Source organism: Pelodiscus sinensis, chromosome 1, assembly GCF_049634645.1.
Source record: "Pelodiscus sinensis isolate JC-2024 chromosome 1, ASM4963464v1, whole genome shotgun sequence".
NCBI lineage: Eukaryota > Metazoa > Chordata > Testudines > Trionychidae > Pelodiscus > Pelodiscus sinensis.
The window spans coordinates 293,050,545-293,070,897 of NC_134711.1; the positions used below are offsets into that span (position 1 = coordinate 293,050,545).

The 20,353-nt window shown below is 43.8% G+C and overlaps 1 protein-coding gene across 1 annotated transcript; it reads right to left on the minus strand.

Annotated features, from left to right (window-relative positions):
* Positions 1 to 215: 215 nt before the first annotated feature.
* On the minus strand, positions 216 to 20,204 carry NHLRC3 (NHL repeat containing 3). The gene is made up of 7 exons (XM_075919119.1): positions 19,979 to 20,204; positions 14,902 to 15,054; positions 9,035 to 9,182; positions 8,325 to 8,525; positions 4,182 to 4,273; positions 2,300 to 2,412; positions 216 to 1,281 (listed from the first exon to the last, which is right to left on the minus strand). Exons 1-7 carry the CDS (start codon positions 20,069 to 20,071, stop codon positions 1,053 to 1,055), a joined length of 1,029 nt encoding a protein of 342 aa, XP_075775234.1. The 5' UTR covers positions 20,072 to 20,204; the 3' UTR covers positions 216 to 1,052.
* Between the last annotated feature and the right edge of the window lie 149 nt (positions 20,205 to 20,353).

Consider the following 20,353-nt stretch of genomic DNA (forward strand, 5'->3'; position numbering starts at 1 on the left):
CACACAAAAAACTTGTACCCATTTACCTAAAACAATTTAGAAACTCAAGTTTGTGAAAAAAAAAAAACCCATCAGTGTCACTTCATTATGAAAACAAAAGGAAAAACTATGTAGCACTTTAAAGACTAACAAGATGGTTTAATAGGTGATGAGCTTTCGTGGGCCAGACCCACTTCCTCAGATCGTGGGTCTGGCCCACGAAAGCTCATCACCTATTAAACCATCTTGTTAGTCTTTAAAATGCTACATAGTTTTTCCTTTTGTTTTAGCAAGTTCAGACTAACTCGGCTACCTCTCTATTACTATACTTCATTGTGAAGATACTCTTACTCCTGTTTAAAGTGTTTTATATAGAGTTGGCTTAAATTAGTAAGGAATTGATGCCTTTGATGTCAACAGCAGCAGTAATGATTACCTAAGGTAGATGCCAGAGATGCTAAAGCCTCAGCACTGACCTGTATCAGAGGTCTGCCTGAAGCCACGGAGACATGTTGCATCTTTTTGTTCTGATTTCAGCCAAGGAAACCTGAAGCAATGTTAAGCTAGAATCCAGAGCTTCAAGAAAATTAAATATGTAGATATTTCTCTTTGCCAGCTAGGACCTTCGGATATAACAGAGTGCACTGGCTAGGCAAAGGTGTCACAAGATGCTCCTCGGACTGTGGAGCAGAGTGACTAACAATGGAAATAATGTCTAGACTAACAGAATAATTACATACTCAATGTCTTATGATTTATCAAGGGATAAGAGGAAAAACTACACTGCAGGATAAAACATGGTAAAAATCTCATTCTCCAAATCCCCCAAACTAACAAATATGAAACAAAACACATAAAAATGCAAGCAGAGACAAATTGACAGACCAACAGCTCCCTGAGTTTGACACAGAAAATAAGAGTGAGGGCAGGTCACAAAACAGAGTTATTTTATGCATTCTAGTGGTGCAACATGCTGCACTTCTGAGTGGAAGCACAGTCTCCAGTGAATGTAAGGAAACACAAGTCTTGTAATCCAGAAAAAATAGCTTGTGCTGAATGACCAAAGAGAACCATTAGGTTGAGGGTACATATTTTTGTACTTGTTGTGCACCAATTTCTGCAACATAAATTGCTCCAGTCTTCACATTTATATCCACTAGATGTGGCTTGACCTCATCAGCAAGCTGGATTGTGTTTACCACATTGCAATCTCTAATGGAGCCTATTGGTGGTGCCGCCAAAATAGACACTCTGTTAATATTCAGCTGAACTACAATCAGATATTCCTCACTGGCACTTAATCTGAAAACAAACAATTAAATAAATTAGAATTAACATATCCTTAGAACACTTCATGTTAACACTGCTATGTGCTTTCAAAAATTATTATCCATATCTAGGTGAGCAAATAGCATTCACATGCAGTGTAGGCGATCAGCTATCTAACTTTTAGATCTGGTCCTGCAAATCTGAGTTTTAGGGTACCCTCATGGGTAACCCATGTGTCAGTCACTTAAAGTCGAAATGTTGAACTTTCCAAATCAAATGAAAATGATCTGACCGTTTTTAATCTTATACTGCTGTAGAATATACAGAGTAAGTATACAGGACTTGCACTACATGCTGTGGCTGCTCCTTCGAGCTACAGATTTTAGGATAACAGTAAATGAATGCAAACTGAATTTAGGGCATAGCTTTTGTACATCTGAGAAAGGGTGCTACAACAGGCTCCTAATTATGTTCCCTAAAGTTTATGAAACTCACAGCTTTTAATTAAAATGAAAGTCCAATGCACCAGTCAACTCTACATAGGCAGCTCCTATGTAGTCATGTGACTACAAGGATTAATTTTTACAGGGCCTATTGCAGGATTGTGTGTCAGGCCCTAATTCCACAGCAATTCCACTTGCTAATTCCAGAGCCTGAAATCAAGCATCTGCTATCAATTTAAAGTAGTATGGACTCTTACAGGAGAAAATGTAGTACAGTAAAATCTGTGTTATCTGGCACGCTCAGGGAATCGGGCATTCTGGTTATCTAAATTCCGGGACATCAACCTAAGCGCGATCTGGTGAGATGCTATGAAACTAGTAGGTCTCAGGCTCCATCTGGGGAGATGCTCTGGAAGCTTCCGAAAAGGTCAAGCACAGTGGTGTGCAACCTTTTTGGAGCTGCAACCCCTGTGCTGCAGGGGCTGCCAAGCCCCTAGGAAATTTGCCAGTTTCTAAAGTTTTCTGGATAGTTAAGTGCCAGACAGCACATGTTTTACTGTATTCTGTTTCCTTTTAAATGTTTTTGTGGAAATATATAGTTACAATACCTGACAGAAGAGGGACCATCTTCTTCAAAACAACTTTTCAGGGATCCCAGCCATTCTCCTGTGACTTTATCAAAAACCTGTATTCTTTTATTTCCTCGGTCAGCAACCCACACCTGTTGTACACAATAAATACAGTTGGCTATAAACGGCTATGTGAAAAGCATCAGTTCCTCATACACAGGCCAAATATAGTGAAGAAGAAAGGGTTACATCAGGAACAAATTTGGCTCTGCTTTCATTTTACAAAATGGACTAATCAGGTATTAATTCTCAGACCTCCTCCCTCAAAAAAAATTCTTAATCACTGAGGGCATGTCTACATTGCAGGGCAAAAGTCGAATTAAGATATGCCACTTCAGCTACATCAACTGAGTAGCTGAAGTTAAAATAGCTTAATTCGGCTTTTGGCACGGACTACACAGCAAGAAGTCGAAGAAAGAACACTCTTCCTTTCATTTCCCTTACTCTTTGTGAAATGGGGATTACAGGAGTTGGGAGTAAGAAGTCCTCCATCTTGCCATTATTTTGAAAGAATGGCTTGCTGCGTAGATGTACATTTTGTTATTTCAAAATAACATCAATTATTCTGAAATAACGCTGCTGTGTAGATGTACCTGAAGAGATAATCTACATTCATTCCTATATTTGCTTTCTACAACCAGCTCTCTGTACAACTTTTCATGAGGGATGTACAGGAATACCTGTACTCATATTCAATATTAAGTATGATGTAACTAAATTAACAACTGCTTCTTTTTCAACTAAGCTAAGTGATGAGCAGGGTCTAGGAGGTCTGCATCTGTAGACATGCGTGTGCAATAATACTTCAAAAACTGGCTGGCATAGGGAATTGTGGTTATTGGTTATCTTCAGGATGTCCCTTGTTTAATCAGAAATGTGTGAAATAGATTTTTTCTGTGGACTGTAAGGGTGTGTCTAAACAGCAAAGATATTTTGGAATAACAGCCATTATTCCAAATAATTATGCAAGCATCTACACAGTAATTCCGTTATTTCAAAATAATTTCAAAATAACAGACAGCTTATTCCAACTTCTGTAAACCTCATTCTATGAAGTATAACGCCTATTCTGAAATAGCTATTTTGAAATAAGGCATGCATAGATGTTTCACTTCAGCTATTTTGAAATAGCCCCTCACCAGGTCCATTCTAAGTTATTCCTTCTGGGGCACTAAATCAAGATATCATGTCTACATTAGAGAAGACTGTCTCGGACTAATTTTGAGGCTTCCCTGCCGTGTAGATGAGCTATTTCGAAATAAGCTATTTTGGAGTAACTATTCTGGAATAGCTTATTCTGAAATAACTGTGCAGCGTAGATGTAGCCTTAATGGGTTGTAATAACGTACTACTAAAATTAAGGCATTACATTTATTGCAGTCACTGGAAGAATGAAACTGTTTTGTTATAGACAATCATATCCATCAGAGTCAATTCTCCCATTTTGCAGATTCTGTGCATCTTATGGAAACAGAATGGCAATGACAACATATTATGGGGACTTCCTTCTTCCTGCCTCCATGTAGTGCAAATCCTTTAACGGTCTATAGTAGTAGCCTCCTCCTGGGGACTGTAAGAAGTCAATGAACATATGTACGTGAAGACTGGTCAAGACCCTCTCTTACTATTCCAGCCACTTCTAGAAAAAGTTTCCAATGTGAAAAAGTTAAGACGACTGCTCCCATGCTTAAAATTGTATGCAGTAGATTAGATCTAAAAATTAAATATGAAAGAATGGCACTTTTAAAGGGGTTTTTTTGGGCAAAGGACATTAAATAGCAAAAATACATTTATACATATATGGGAGAAGGCATAAAAACGGTCTCTAAACCATTAAAAATAGAGAGTTTTAATTCTTTACCCGTCCAAAAGAATCCACTGTGACACTGTGAGGAATGTTGAACTGACCAACACCTGTACCATTTTCCCCACGCAGCCATATCTCATTGAAATCTAATAGCAGAAATCATGATAAATAATGAAAAAATAGTTTTCACTTTTATTATGCAGTATGAATGAGTGAAATTTTTTTGTCTTAAATTCCTTCTAAATTATTCATAGCAATAGAAGTATAAGTTATTTTTATAAGACAGGCCTTTAAACTAGCAGGATTTAAACACAATCTCCAGGAGATAGTCCCAATGACCTTACTCCTAATTTCAAACGTTACTATTTATAAGGAAACAATTCTATTTGTGGTCACTATTTTTTCCATGTAGGATATGTTTGTTTTTCATTTTATTAATGCATTTGGTGTCTGCGTATGTTAAAGAGAAAGCTACTGTATCAAACAGAGAGAAAGGGGGGAAGCATCTCTCTCCAAATCATGCTAGAGACAGCGAATTTTTTAAACTAGAATAAAATACAATGCTTAGATGTATCTGTCTATTGCTCACAATAAATGGAAAAATATAACTGGCTATATACAAAGGTCTACTTTTGCAGAAAAACAAAGTTCATGGTCATGACAATGTATTGGTTTCTTTAAAGATTTGTTTCTTCAAAATAGAATAATAGTTTTAAGATGCATGAATGATAGAAGTATGACCTACAGCAGGGCTACTAAACACATGGCCCGTAGGCCACATGCGGCCTGCGGTGCGGTTTGGGTTTACACGGGACTCAACATGTGGCCTGCGGGTGGGATCCTTTGAATACGGCCTCCACTGGGAACACACTCCACAGCAGTGAGGCGTGTCCCAGGAGGAGTGAGCAATGAAAGATGCAAGCAGACAGGCTGGCTGCAACAGATGGGTACAGAGTGTCGGCATTTCTAGCCCACAGGGAGGAGGTGCTGGGAGCACCGGGGCATTGTGGAAAGTGCTTTGTATTTATCCCTGTCAGTGTGAAAGAAGCTATTTGCATATATTTGCAACCACACTTACGTTGTGTCCCTCGGCATGTGCTATGAGTATCATTGTGGCCCCCGGGGCTTCCAAAGTTGAGTAGCCCTACCTACAGAGTGAAAGATCCTAGTAAGCCTCTGACACAAATCCTAGCAAGCAACCCTCCTGGCCATGAGATGGAGTGCTCTGAGGGGGAATCCAAGGCTCTGCTTCCCTAGAGACATGAAGGGCATTTAAGTTTCTGAAGCTCCAGCAGGCTGCAACAGTTATTTCTCCCTTAGCTTCTCTGGCACATTTCTAGGGCACTGACTCTCAGTCTGCCATCCTTCTTCTTTAGTACTAGATGTTAGCGTATATCATTTAAATGATTAACTCATAAGCCAGGATTTATTGGTTAATCCTAATGACCACGTGCATTCCCCACCTTGCTGCCTCTGATACAGAGGCAGCAAGGCCGGGGAGGCAGGAGTTGGTGCCCATGGGGAAACATCTTTTAAGCTGGCTCTCTGCACAGCAACCTGCCCCCCTCCCTTGCTGCCTCCCACAGAGGCAGAGGGAGGAGGAGGTGGGATCAAGTGCTCAGGGCACTGGCATCATGGAGCCACCTCCCTGCTCCCACTGCTGCCTCTGTATCAGAGGCAGCAGCACCGTGGGTGGGCAGGCAGGTTGTTGGCACAGCTTCTGTCCACAGAGAGCTCAGCCCTACCCCAACCCCCATGGACAGGGTCTACTGTCATGGACATAGGCTATTCCATAGGATGCTGGTGCAGCCTCTGTCTGCAGGGAACTCGGGGCCCTCATGGACAAAAGCTGCTACTACCTCATGCTGCTGCCTCTGTATCAGAGGCAGCAATGCAGGATGGCAGGCGGGAGCCAGTCTATGCAGGGTCATCCCCATTTAGTACACCCTGTCAGTACTATTGCTGATCTCTGAATTACTAGAATACAACTTTCTCCCAGAACTCCACTCCTAAGCCTGAAGCTTTTGGAGCACAGATTAATTCTTTCGGGGACATGCAGCAATTGTGAAGCAGTCAACACACACTCAGATACTTTGCACAGAGTAAAGATGTAAATGGTTAACCGGTTAACTGGTAAGCCTCACCCTTAATGGCTCCAGCCAGATCGAAGCAGTCCCCGTCCGCCACAGGCACTTCAGCCAAACTAGGCTGGAGCAGCCCTCTTGCCGCCCCGTTTAATCAGGTTTAACCAGTTAACTAATTAAAACAGGATTTTACATCCCTAGTACAGACTAACACATTAATACTCATTTATACTTACTCATGTCAAGCAAGCACAGGATAGTACAAATAATTCAAAACAATGTTATAGCTAGGGATGTTAAACATCGACTAACTGGCTAATTGAATAGTCCTTGCATTGACTATTCGATTAGTTGATGGGGTATCTCCAACTTTGAAGTGTAGCAACAGCCCTAGAGCTGTTGCTACACTTCAACGATGAAAGTGCCACGTGGAGCCCAGGGTCAGCTGGGGACTCCCCTGATGACCCTAGGCTCTGTGTGGCGCTGCTGCTTTCAAACGCCACATGCAGCCTGGGGACACCCCAGCTGGTCCCGGGCTGCACGTGGCATTTCAAAGTAGCAGCGCTGCGTGGAGCCCAGGGTCTGGCCCCAGGGCTCCAAGCGGCACTGCTGCTTTGAAGTACCTTCTTCTCTTCCCCACTGCCTTGCTGCCTCTGTCTGATAGAGGCAGCAAGCGGGGAGAAGCAACTAGTCAACTAATGATTGACATCCCTAGTTATAACGCATGCGTTTTACCATATCATCCTTTGCTTGGGAATCTTTATGGGCCAGTTGTATCTAGACGGGCAGGATATGTTGGCCACTAGCTCATGTTGGCTGTTACCTACTGGGTGAGGTGTCTCTCCTGGAGCTTCTCACCCAGCTTTTTTGACATTGCTTGTCTCCTGTATTCCTCTTCCTCTCTCCCTATACACCTACGGATTCTCTTATTTAAATCCTTCCTGGTCAAGTGGCTGCCTTTGTTTTGTTTCTCTGTCCACTGCTCTTACTGTCTCCCATTCCTTCAGAGAAATCAGCTAGTCTGATCTTCAATACAACTCATGCAGTGTTCCCAGATATTTGCACCTGAACAGGCTCACTGTGTCCTAAGCACCTCCTGCTGTATCTATCTGGTATGCATCTGCTACAGGCCCTGTCAGCAATGGTGAATCCAATAGGTATAGGCATTCGTGATTAGGGATGTAGTCGACTATCAGATAAGCCTAGGCTGATAAGCTTATCAGGTAGTTGAGTGATTCAGCTACTTGCTTCTCCCACCCCCTTACTGCCTCTGTATCAGGGGCAGCAAGGGGAGAGGAAGCAGGAGTTGATGCTAGGGGGAGCCAGCTTAAAAGCTGATTCCTCCGGCACCATCTCCATAGTGTGCAGTGCGGGCGGGTGGTGGTGGTGGGGAGGGTGGAGGGAGAGAGAGAGGTGTATCAAAGGAGGCAGAGCAGCAGCGGTCCAGGAGCTGGCCTGCACTGGCTCTGGGAGCTACTCCAGCTGCAGCTCTGTGTTTTAAATGTAGTAAAAGCCAGGTGGCCCTTTCTACATTTAAAATGCAGAGCCACTGTGGTCCCAGTATGGTCTGCACACCTGACTCCTACTACATTTAAATTGCACAGTCGCAGTGGGGGTAGCTCTTGAACCCAGTGAGAGCTGGGACAGAGCACCTCCCCTTATCGACTAATTGCATAGTCGATAAAAATTGTATTGATTACTCAATTAGCCAATTAGTCGTTTTTTAACATCCTTACATGTGATATAGCAGCTCTTCATAATACAACTTCAGAATATCAACCAGAATTCATAAGTTGAATTGAGATAGCCCTAATTCATCACAGACCCAATTCTTTAACACGTACACATGTTTAACTTTAAGTATGTGAATATTCACATTGAAGACACTGGGACTACTCACATGCTGGGGTCTTAATCTTACCAATACAAAGAGAATACAGGCAAGGGTTAAAATAGCAGTGACAGATATAGATAATCAATGGACAATTTGTCAAAAAACGTTAATGTGCATAAGATCAGCTACGCAGTTAGCAATGCTGAAATTTAAAACTAGTACTATTAGGCCTCTAACATTTCAGACATCAGCTCTCATGTTTGTGCTCTTTCTACGTACCTTGGGACAATTTGAATAATCTGTTGTTCATTCCTCCATCTCCATCCACAATGTAGATCTCTCCCGTTTGCTCCACAAATATTTCTGCTGGCTGATCAAACTGCAGTGGATTCAAACCCGAGCCAGCTTTTCCTGGAGTACCCAGGACTTGAATAAGTTTACCTGAAGAACTGTACTGTTTAACTGTGTGCCCATACTGCCCTGTATTTAAAAAAGCAGACTTTTCTCAGTAAAACTATGGATCTTTGATGTCAAAATAGTAATAAGATAAAAATTCATTGTTACTTAAAGAATAATGAAACAGAACTAAGTAAACTCAGTAGTGAGAAAATAATTGCAGTTTAGAGAGGCATCACACATACGTATGCACAGGACTGGACCCAACAGGATGGGACAGAGGACAAAAATAAAGCATAGAGTTGCATGTTTCTTGGCTCTGCTCCTCAAGTAAGAGATATAAATGTTGGCCACAATTATCAGCTGTGGCAAATGGGCAAATGGCACAACTCATGAGCCTTCAAATTGTTCTACCTTGTACTGGAAAACTGTATCAGCACACAATTAGGATTGGGAGAGCACGAATCTGGCTTAGTGTTCTTTTGATACCTTATTTAATCAAACCATTGCAAAGTACTGTTCAGAGAGATACCTGCAAAAAAGAATATTTTCTCAGTGGCATAATATTTTTACCATGTTCCCATTATACATACCAGTTCCAACATCTGTGATCCATACTGAGCTCTCTGTAGGACTGTTGATTGCAAAGATACCATGTGGCATTTCAAGTGTGGAGTTCCATGCATACAAGAAGTATCCTTCATCTGAAAACACTAATACCTTTGGTACATTATCCCCTCTCTGAAAGTGTACACAAAAAGGGAAAATTGAAAACATGGTCTTTCATCAAGCATAAAATATTAACTTTGATAAATTTGTTTAAATGTTAGTAATTTTTATGTAATTTTTTTTATAAACATTAATAATTCTCACACACATATCCGAAGGGAGAGAGATATGGACCTCTGCCCAAGAGAAACGTTGGCTGAGGAGCCATAGACCTAGAATAGTGCTCCTGAGGGAGCATTAAAGGATGCAACTGCCCAGGACAGTGACATATGTGATGGCAGCATATGTGGGATTTATGTCAATGTGAACTGCCATAAGTGCCAACAACAGTGAAAGCAAGTACCATAGTAGGGAAAACCAGAGTGAAGTCTCACAGTCTTTTGTGGAAAGGAATAGTGAAAAGAGCCAAGCACAAATGAATTACGAATAGCTGAAGAAATGTCAGCTGGCTGAGCTACACAGAGAAAGGCAGCTCAACACTGAGGACCAAAGGCACAACTAGTAGGTGTGGCTTGCTGTATGTTCATGAGAAGTAGGAAGTTCAAGTTGGTAGGGACCATTCAGCTCACTGGCACAGGGTCTAGCAGACAGGGGAAATCTTGACTATTTGGATGAAGCATGGAAGAGGCTGACACAGGCAACCAAATCCCTTACTGCAACTGGGATCCTGGACAAGCCCAGATGCTGACCAAGAGAGGTTACAGCTGGATAGGGACTGTTTGTATCTGGAAACCCATGTGCTCACCGACCAGGAACAGAAGCATGAGCATGAAAAGTAGAGATGTCAGCACAAGCATGCAGGGAAGGAGAAGTACTGTCAACATCAATTCAAGATGGAGACTGTGAAAGCAGGACAAGTTAAAGAACATAAGATCAAAAAAGAGAAACTGCACCACTATGGTCTGGTAAGTGGAGCCACTCACTAGTCTGTCTGTCCTGGTAAAACAAAGACTCCAAATTACTTCATCGCTTCAGGAAAGGGGATGACATGGATGTACTTTTAAATGCTTTTGAATCATAGGGTTGGAAGAGACCTCAGGAGGTCATCAAGTCCAATCCCCTCCTAAAAGCAGGAATAATCCCAACTAAATAATCCCATCCAGGGCTTTATGAAGATGGGACTTAAAAATCTCTGGGGATGGAGATTCCACTACCTCCCTAAGTAACCCATTCTAGTGCTTCACCACCCTGCTAGTGAAACAGTTTTTTCTAATATGCAACCTACATCTCCCTCCCTGCAACTTGAGATCATTGCTCCTTGTTCTGTCATCTTCACAACTGAGAACAGCCTCTCTCCATCATCTTTGGAACCCTGCTTTAGGTAATTAAAGGTTGCTATCAAATCCCGCCCCCCTTACTCTTCTCTTCTGTAAACTAAATAAGACCAAATCCCTCATAAGTCATGTGTTCCAGCGCTCTAATCATTTTGGGTACGTCTAAACTACATGGCTCCGTCGACAGAGCCATGTAGATTTGTTGTTTTGGCAAAGTCAAATGAAGCCGCGATTTAAATGATCGCGGCTTCATTTAAATTTACATGGCTGCCACGCTGAGCTGACAAACAGCTGATCAGCTGTTTGTCCGCTCAGCGTGCCAGTTTGGACGCTTCCCTGCTGACATCAAAGCCCTTTGTCGGCAGCCCCGGTAAACCTCATCCCATGAGGAATAACGGGGCTGCCGACAAAGGGCTTTGATGTCGACAGGGGAGCGTCTAGACTAGCGCGCTGAGCGGACAAACAGCTGATCAGCTGTTTGTCAGCTCAGCGCAGCAGCCATGTAAATTTAAATGAAGCCGCGATCATTTAAATCGCGGCTTCATTTGACTTTGCCTATGTGTCTAATCTACATGCCTCTGACGACAGAGGCATGTAGTCTAGACACAGCCTTTGGTTTCCCCTCCACTGGACTGCCTCGAAAGTGTCCACAACCTTTCTGGAATGGGAGACCAAGAACTGGATACAATACTCCAGACATGGCCTCACCAATGCCAAATAAAGGGAATAATAACTTCTCTAGATCTGCTGGCAATGCTTCTACTAATGCATCCCAATATTCCATTAGCCTTCTTGACTACAAGGGCACACTGTTGACTCATCTACTGCTTCTCATCCACTGTAATCCCTAGGTCTTTTTCTGCAGAACTGCTGCATAGCCAATTGGTACACAACCTGTAACAATGCTTGGGATTCTTCCGTTCCAAGTGCAGGACTCTGCACTTGTCCTTGTTGAACCTCATCAGATTTCTTTTGGCCCAATCCTCCAATTTGCCTAAGTCACTTTGGATTATCCCTACCCTCCAGTATATCTACCTCTCTCCCTATCTTAGTGTCATTTGCAAACTGTCTAAGGGTGCAATCTATCCCCTCATCCAGGTCATTAATAAAGATTTTGAACAAAAATGGTGCCTGAACTGACCCTTGGGGCACCCCGCTTGATACTGACCACCAACCAGACATCGAGCCATTGAGCCCAACAATCTAGCCAGCTTTCTATCCACCTTACTGTTCACTTATCCAATCTATACTTCTTTAACTTGAAGTGGATCTGAAGGACTACTCCTACCAGAATCCTTTCTGGAGTTGGAAAGTGACTGTTGGTAATTTCATTGGTTTGTGCATAGGTTCTTTCATTGTTTTAATAAGCTTTCTCTGTAGTGCTTTCACATTATGAATAGATGCATTTACTTATAAAGGGCTATGTGGTGACTTCCAACTGCTACCAATTGTGTTGCGCATAAATGAGAGAGAAGTGTGCATATATGAGAGAAAACAAAGTGAAGATGCTAGCTTGTTTAGACAGTCTATCTTGCTGGGAATATCACATTCTAGCCAGTGAATTGTGCAACCTGGAAAAAAGCTTGGTCAGAAGAGCAAAAGAGATCCAGTATCTCCCTAAGAGAGGTAACAGCTGAGGAGCTGGGAGACTAGAGTGGGTGCCCTTGAGGGATTATGCAGGGGAATACAGATTAAATTCCCCTGAACTGTGATATCACCCACCACTCTAGTATCTGAGTGCCTCACATTCTTTGATTTATTAATTCTCACAACACTCCTGTGAGTAGTATTATGCAGATGGCATATAGGGACAGAGAAAGACTAAGTATCTTGCTCATATTAAAAATAAATGGTTGTGGCATAGCAGGAATTGAACTCAGATCTCCCCCAGCCCAATGGACCATCCTTTTTCTGTGATTTACTGAATTGAGGCAGGGCTGGGAGGAACAGTAGCACAAGTGACCTATATAGTTGTTCTCCTTGCAGGCTTCTATAGAATTTCCCTTTTAGGTACTTGGAAACTGTTATGTCCTCTCTCAGTCTTGTCTTTTCCAATTATTTCAGTCTTCCCTCATAGCTCATGTTTTCTAGACTTTTAATCATTTGTGTTGTTCTTTTCTGGACCTTCTCCATCTTTCTTGCAATGTGGTGCCCAGAACTGGACACAATACTTCAGCTGAGACCTCATCAGCACAGAGTAAAGCGGAAGAATGACTTCTCATAGCCTTGCCCACAACACTCCTGTTAATGCTTCCCAGAATCATTTTTCTTTTTTTACAACAGTGTCACACTGTTGCCTCATATTTAGCTTGTGGTTCACTATGATCTCTAGTTCCCCTTCTGCAGTACTCCTTCCTAAACAGTCACTTCCCATTTTGTATGCTTAAAACTGATTGTCCCTTCCTAAGTGGAGTACTTTGCATTTGTCCTTATTAAACTTCATCCTATTAACCCCAGACTGTTTCTCCCAGTTTGTTCAGATCATTTTGAATTATGACCCCAACTTCTAAAGCACTTGCAATCCCTCTCAGCTTGGTATCATCTGCAAACTTTATGGGCGTACTCTCTATGCCAATATCTAAATCATTGATAAAGATACTGAACAGAACCAGTCCCAAAACTGCACCCTGCAGAATCCCACTTGTTATGCCCTTCCAGTATGACTGTGAACCATTAATAACTACTCTCTGAGAAATGTTATCCGTCCAGTTATGCACCCACCTTATAGTAGCCCCATTGAAGTTGTATTTCCCTAGTTTATTGATAAAAAGGTCACATGAGACTGTACCAAATGCTTTACTAAAAGTCTAGGTATACCATGTCCACTGCTTCTCTCTTACCCACAAGGCTTGATATCCTATCAAAGAAAGCTATCAGATTGGTTTGACATGATTTGTTCTTTACAAATCCATGCTGTCTGTTACCTATCAATGTATTATATTCCAGATGTTTGCAGATTAATTCCTTAATTATCTGCTCCATTAATCTTTCCTGACACAGAAATTAAGCTGACTGGCCTGCAGTTTCCTGGGTTGTTCCTATTTCCCTTTTTATAGATAAGCACTATATTTGCTCTTTTCCAGTATTCTGGAATCTCTCCTGGCTTCATGATTTTTCAAAGATGATAGAGCAGGTATCTGAGACATTAGCTATCAGTTTCTTGAGTATTCTAGGATTCATTTCATTAGGTCCTGGTGACTTGAAGACATCTAACTTCTTTAAGTAATTTTAACTTGTTTTTTCCCTATTTTAACTTCCAAATCTACGCCATTTCCACTAGCATTCACTATGCTAGGTAAACAGTCACTACCAAACTTATTGGCGAAAACCAAAAAGAAGAGGTTGTTCAGCACCTCTGCTATTTCTACATTTTTTTGCTATTGTTTCTCCCTCTTCTTGTAGTAGTGGGCCTTCTCTGTCCTTGGTCTCCCTCTTGCTTCTAATATAATGTGTTCCATGTTGTAGGCTTATTGATTTGGAGCTTATATCGTTGTACTTGCTATTTAAGAATCTATTTTTTAAAATTATAAGCCTTTAAAAATCATAAAAGAATCATGCCCAGCGTGCACAGAAAAAACCTTCATATCCAGAACTACTTTAAATAAACGTATACTATTAATAACCTTAATCAAATTTACATCAAGAATATAATACACTAAACTGTTACAATCATCTTAAGTAAGGATGTCAAGGACTAGTCGACTATCCGATAAGCAAAAGCTTATCGGATAGTCGAGTCGACTAATCACTTCCCCCCCTTGCTGCCTCTATCAGACAGAGGCAGCAAAGGGAGGAGGGGGGAAGGGGTACTTTAAACAGGCAGTGCCGCACAGCTGATCCTCTGCTCAGCTGGGCAGCACTGCCCCTTTGAACGCCACCTCTACATTTCAAAGGAGAAACCCCGCAGTGGGCTCAGCTTGCCCAGGCAACGTTCAAAGGGCAGCACTGCACAACTGATCCCCAGGGGCTCAGCTGTGTGGTGCTGCCCTTTGAATGCCATCTCCATGTTTCAAAGGGGCGCTGTGAAGCCCGGGGTCAGCTTGGGAGTCCCCGGCTGACCCCAACTCCGCATGGCACTTTAAGTCCCCCGCTGACCCTGGGCTCCATGCCGTGCTGTGGCTTTGAAATGAGCCACCACTGGGGACTCTTGCACATTTCAAAGCTGGTACACTGCATGCAGCCCGGAGTCAGCGGGACTTCATGCTGGCCCTGCACACAAAGTTCCGCATTCCTCCTTTGAAATGTACAAGAGTCCCAGCGAGGACTCTTGTACATTTCAATGGAGGAATGTGGAAGTGCCTATCGACTAGTCGAGTAGTTGATAGACATTCCATCGACTACTCAACTAGTCAATTAACCGCAATTTAACATCCTTAATCTGCAGTACAAATGGTAATTCCAGAGCGAGAAAAGCAATTTATTGCTTGATAGGACAGAAATCCAGTGCTATTACTTACTTGTGCAACATAGACCAGACCACGGAGAGGATCAACAGCAACACAAAATGTTTGCCCAGTGAAATATTCTGGATGTTTAGGCCAGCCTACATCTAGCTTGTAAAGCCGTTGTTCTATCGTCCGAGGAGAGTAGAAAGCAACTGCTCTTAATATCTTAAAAAAATTAAAAGTAAAAGACTATTAACAGTTAAATTCCATGAGGTGGAATCACTTTCTATAACCCTTTAGCTTCTGAATAATTATTATTAGGGTAAGATTTTTCAAAGACAAAAATGGCAGTTGGGTGTCCAATTTCCACTGAAAATCAATGTATGTTAGCTATCTAACTGCTATTTGGGCCTTTGGAAATCTTCCTTTTTCAAGCCAAGTTAATCAGCATACTTGAAATGTTAAATCAAGTGAACATACACCAGTTACTTAATAACAAATGTTATTCTGACATGGCATAGTCTCTGAACATGTGAGAGAAAGGATTGGATTGTCTCTAAACAGTCCAAAGATGCTGCAGAAGGAATTGTTTCTAAATAGTTCAGAGAAGCTATGGAATTACCGAGGCAAAATTACACAATTGTTTCCTGTTTTGTTCAGTCTTCGGCATTTAAAATGTACTGAGTTAGTTTTAAAAACTGGACCTAATGGAAGGTGCCAAGCCCCTGTAACAATTCTGGACAGTGTGTTCCCAGTAGCCTGGTGTATGCTGCAGTGTTCACCCTAATTTTTCCATTCATGAGCAGTGTGAGTTTTGTCTTATGCACCAATACTAAAGTCATATGAGCTTGTTTGGAAGTGTGCCACTGTGGCACCCATCAGTTACTAACACACACATATATATAAAATGTTATGGAAGAAAAAAATATTAAATCAAGGAATAATTAACAACGGGCATGACTTTAAGTGTTTATTTAATATGAAGTCAAATAAAATTAATACAGCAAAATTTAAAGTAGCCAGCTTCCTCTGTTTACAGCCTTCTCCCAGACACTCCCACAGCTGGACTAGATGATTTCTTGGGCTCCCTTCCAGTCCTATGATTACTATTGGAATGCAAAACACCAAGAGGATGTAGACGGGTTTGCTAGCAATATCAAGAGTATGAGATCCAGCAGAAAAGTTTGAATTACAGCATCTCAACTTTTATTAGGATACCAAGGCATGGCCACAGTGCATCAATGCAGGAATGCTGAAAGACTGAAAAAATGTATCTAAGCCTTCTATATTTTCCATCCTGCCAGAAGCAAGACCAGTTGCTGTTGTAAGGCAATTTACAGCAATTAACAAACAAGTCATTGTATGAAACTGTAGTTTGTACTGACCTCACTTATGCTTCTCATGTAGACTACTGTAAAACCTGGCAAATACAGGCGGCCCCCGACTTGCGACGCAATCAGTTCCTGGAGAAGCGTTGCAAGTCGGAAGGGAGGGGGTGTCGTAACTTGAACCCGCATTTACAATAGGTGCCGTGGTAAATGCGAGCCAAGGATGTAAGTTTGGGGGGTTTTGGCCCCTTCTGCACTTACAAAAATGGTCGTAAGTGCAGGGGTCGCAACTCAGGCCGTCGTAAGGTGGGGGTTTCCTGTATCTCGATGAGTTGATCTTTCCCTTGGAAGATCTCTGCTTACCCCCCGAAAGATATACATATCCCTGATGGAGAAACACTGGAGAAACCTACAAGTTTTGTCATAATCATTTTCTGTTTCATTGTATGGGCAAGAACATATGTTGTTTTTAACATCAGAGTGCCAACAGATGATAGATTTATGATTCCTCTACCACTTAAAGTAATTTTAGTTTTCAGTTCAGGAAAAAAAATCAAGGTGAGGTTTGGAAAAAAGGAACCAAAAGAATTCAGTTTACATTTCTTTTCTAGTAATAAACAACGGGACAATTTTTGCTAGACATTTGCTATACAATTTTTGCTATACATTGTCTAGGGACAATCTATGCTATACATTTTCTAGGACTCATGTCACCTAAAGGTCTCATTCAAGTTCTTATGGGTTGGCATTAGACACTGATGGCCTGATTTCTAGAAGCGCTTGGCATCTGTGCCAATGCTATGTTTTCATACGAAGCACTCATTTCTTTGTTCATATTGTGCAGCCGCCTAAAAACACACAACCCCGGTCCCAGCCCACCGGAGCAAAGCAGCTGCGCCCCATATGGCCCCAACCCAAGCCCACCAGAGCAGAGCAGCCACTCCTCACATGGTCCTGGCCTGCCCAAGCAGCTGCCTACCACATGACCACATCCGCCGGAGCAGCCGTCCGCCACATGGCTCCCAGCCCCATCCACCGAAGCAGCCACGCCACTCTCCAGTAGGAAGGCACGGGCGGCTGTGTGGCTCTGGGGAGGAGGTGGGCAGGCTTAGAATGTTTGGTGTGCTGCTGCGCCAGCACGCACCTTACGGGGAACCCTGGTGTGCTGGCTAAATGAGGTTACTCTGAATTGCATTCAAGACAATTCACCCCAAACATCCTGTGTAGTGATATTGTTTTGAATTGGGTAATACGGAAATAAGTCATAGCATCTGTGTTTAAAGAGGTTGTGTGAACAGAGTGGTGGAGGCTAGATGTAATTTCTCACTGAAGGAGACCCAAAACCTTTACTGAAGAAAACGCTTGGTTACTAGCCCTGATAGTCACCTGATAGTCACAATATGCAGTTAACTATCGATGCCCACAGGGATGGAGAGGCATCTATGCTTCACCTCACCTTTCTCCAGAGGTAGAATGCTGGATTGTGCAAGGCAAGCAGGGGAAGAAGAATAAAAAAGGTCAAAGAACCCTAAATGCTCCCCCAAGCCTTAAAAGAATTATTACGCAAAGTTCTGTATTACTATGCCTACTAAGGAAGCCATTTGTCAAAAAAAACTTTCTAAATCTTTTTTATCTGGATTGTTACAGACATACTTGCTAACAGGTATTTTGAAATAAATGACCAAAATACAGTAGACTTCCGATAATCCGGCACCTTTTGGACCTAGGTGGTGCCAGATTATCAGATTTGCGGGAGAATCAGGAGGTCCTGTACAGCTGCAGGCCTTAACAACTGGCCAGGACACAATCTCCCTCCCTCTCCCCTCCCCTTTACTCTTCCAGTCTCCTCTGTGTTGTAACCTGATCCTCCTCCCTCTCCCCTCCCCTTTGCTGAAGCAAAAGGCTTTTCTCTATACTGTAACACAATCCCACTCCCCCCACCCTTATGCTCAGTCTCCTTATAGCCAGCATGTGTCCCACTCCCCGCCCCCCAACCTTATGCTCCGTCTGGTTACAGCCAGCACGTGTGCTGAGTGGCAGGCTTTTTAATCAGCTGGTCAGGAGCGCTTGGCATTTTGATGCTGGAGTATCGGGAGTGCTGAACAGTTGCATTTCGGACTATCGGAGTTTTACTGTAATTGAAACTAATGTAATTATTTTGTGTTATTTGACAAATAAAATATGCAGAATATGAAAATTCTGTGCACAGAATTTTTAATTATTTAGCACTTCTCCCAGGATCATTTCTCTAGGGTGCTTTCACCTTAAGAATAAATGTGTTTGCTTATAAAGGGCTATAGGATAACTTGCAATTGCTGGCAATTATGCTATCCAGAGCCTTCAAAGAGAATACAAAGTGTAAGGGTCAGGAATTTTAACGATTGGGTATTTGAGTAAACATGTAACCGCTTGAAATTTCAGCGGTTACACGTTTACACATGGAAGGGGGGAGGCAGAAGCAAGTGCTCATGGAGCATAAAAGCGGGCTTCCCACAAGAACTGGTTCCCATATGCCCACCTCCCGCAGCCTCTAGAGAGGAGGGGACAGGCGACTCAGAAGAGCCGGTTCCCCGCGTGTATTGGCTCCCATCTCCCCTCTCTTGCTGCCTTTGATTCCTTTCCTCCAACACCATGAAATCCTTTCTTCTGTGTCCTTTACAAATTTTATATCACACTCTTCACCATGCTGGCCAGGTCACAAATGAAAATATTAACTAGTGCCAGATTCCTGCATGGCCCCACTAGATAAACTTCCTCAAACTGACAGCAAACTAACCACTATCATCTGTTATGTTCCCACCTTACTTACATATTGTAAGAGTGCTTACCTGAAGCAGCGCCTATGCAAAGGCCCAGACAGACAGTTCTGCACCCTGCTCTATCTACAGGCACCATCCCTGCAGTTCCCCAAGGCTACAGTTCCAGGCCAATAAGAACAGCGGGGACTGCATGCAGAGTCCCCAGCTGCTCCTACGCATAGGAGCCAGAGGGGAAACATTCTAGCTGCATCCTGGGAGCCCCGAGCTGTGAAGCGTAACTGGGAACCCGCCAGCCCTGCTATGCAGTGGCTCCCCCAACTAGACAATCAACAGTCTAGGCCACTGATTCTCAAACCTTTTGGCTCACAGCCCACCCTGCTCAACAAAAACCTTCCCCTGGACCACCAACCAACCACCCATGAGGCCAAAAGAGGTGTAGGAGTGAACTGGGGAGTTTGGGCGTAAAGGGGATGGAGGAATGCTTACCTGGCTCTGAACGACTCAGCGATCCCAGGCACCGCTCCCCCGCGCCCACTGGCCAGAATCCCAGCCAATGGGAGCAGCAGGGAAAGCCTCCGGGCTAGTGGTTTCATGTGCTGCTGTTCTCCCACCCCAGGGGAGGGAGAATGGGGGAGCATGGAGCCACTTCCTGTGCCCACAAGACGGATCTGGCCTGCAAGACCTGGAGCTCACTTCCCCCCCCCCCCCCCGCAATAGTGGGAAGCCAGCACTGGGGAGGAGGGGGACTGGAGTGCCAACACAGGGGGTACTGCTGGGGGGGGGGGGGGGGAGGGGAAGCAAGCTCCAAGCCCGCAGCTATGGAACCACAGGTCTGGGCAGCGGTGCTGACTGGAGCCGCCAGGACCCTTCTTGCACCAAGTGTTCCACTCGCAACCAACCCAGAGGGCGGGACACCAGCCCCCAGGCGTGTCGCAGGGCAGAGCCAGGGTGGGGCTGACGGATGGGGGGGTACAGAGCGAGCAGCCGTGGGGGGCCAAAGCGCTCCCCCCTGCGCGGGGCCTGGCAGAGGAGGGGGAGCCCCGCCCCGCGGCCCAGACTCACCTGGGATCCCGACAGCGCCCCATAGAAAACCAGCAGCGCCACTAGGACGGTGCCCATGGCAACCGCTAGCCCGCGCCTGCCTTGCCGCTTCATGCGGCCCGGGCAGCGTCATCTGTCACCTGAACGTCCACCGCCCCGAGCCGCTGTCGGCTGACGTCTGCGGGAGGCCCCGCCCCTTAGCGTGCGCGAGCCGCGTGTAGCGTTGCAAGGCCCTACTGGTCCCTGAGGGCAGCTTTGTCACGTGGCACAACAGACTCGCTAGGAGCATGTCACGTGACTCCGGAATGGCGAGGTCAGAGCTCCCTCCCAATTTTTTTGTGCCCAGGTTGCTCTCCGTAAGGGGTGACTGCTTGAGTGCCTGAGCGCAAGAGAACA

Coding starts and splice junctions, on each gene's coding strand:
- NHLRC3 (XM_075919119.1), bottom strand. CDS start 20,071: ATGAAGCGGCAAGGCAGGCGCGGGCTAGCGGTTGCCATGGGCACCGTC. Junction 8,526..9,034: donor GATCACAGATGTTGGAACTG/GTATGTATAATG, acceptor TTTTAAATACAG/GGCAGTATGGGCACACAGTT. Junction 2,413..4,181: donor CAGTGGATTCTTTTGGACGG/GTAAAGAATTAA, acceptor TGTGTACAACAG/GTGTGGGTTGCTGACCGAGG.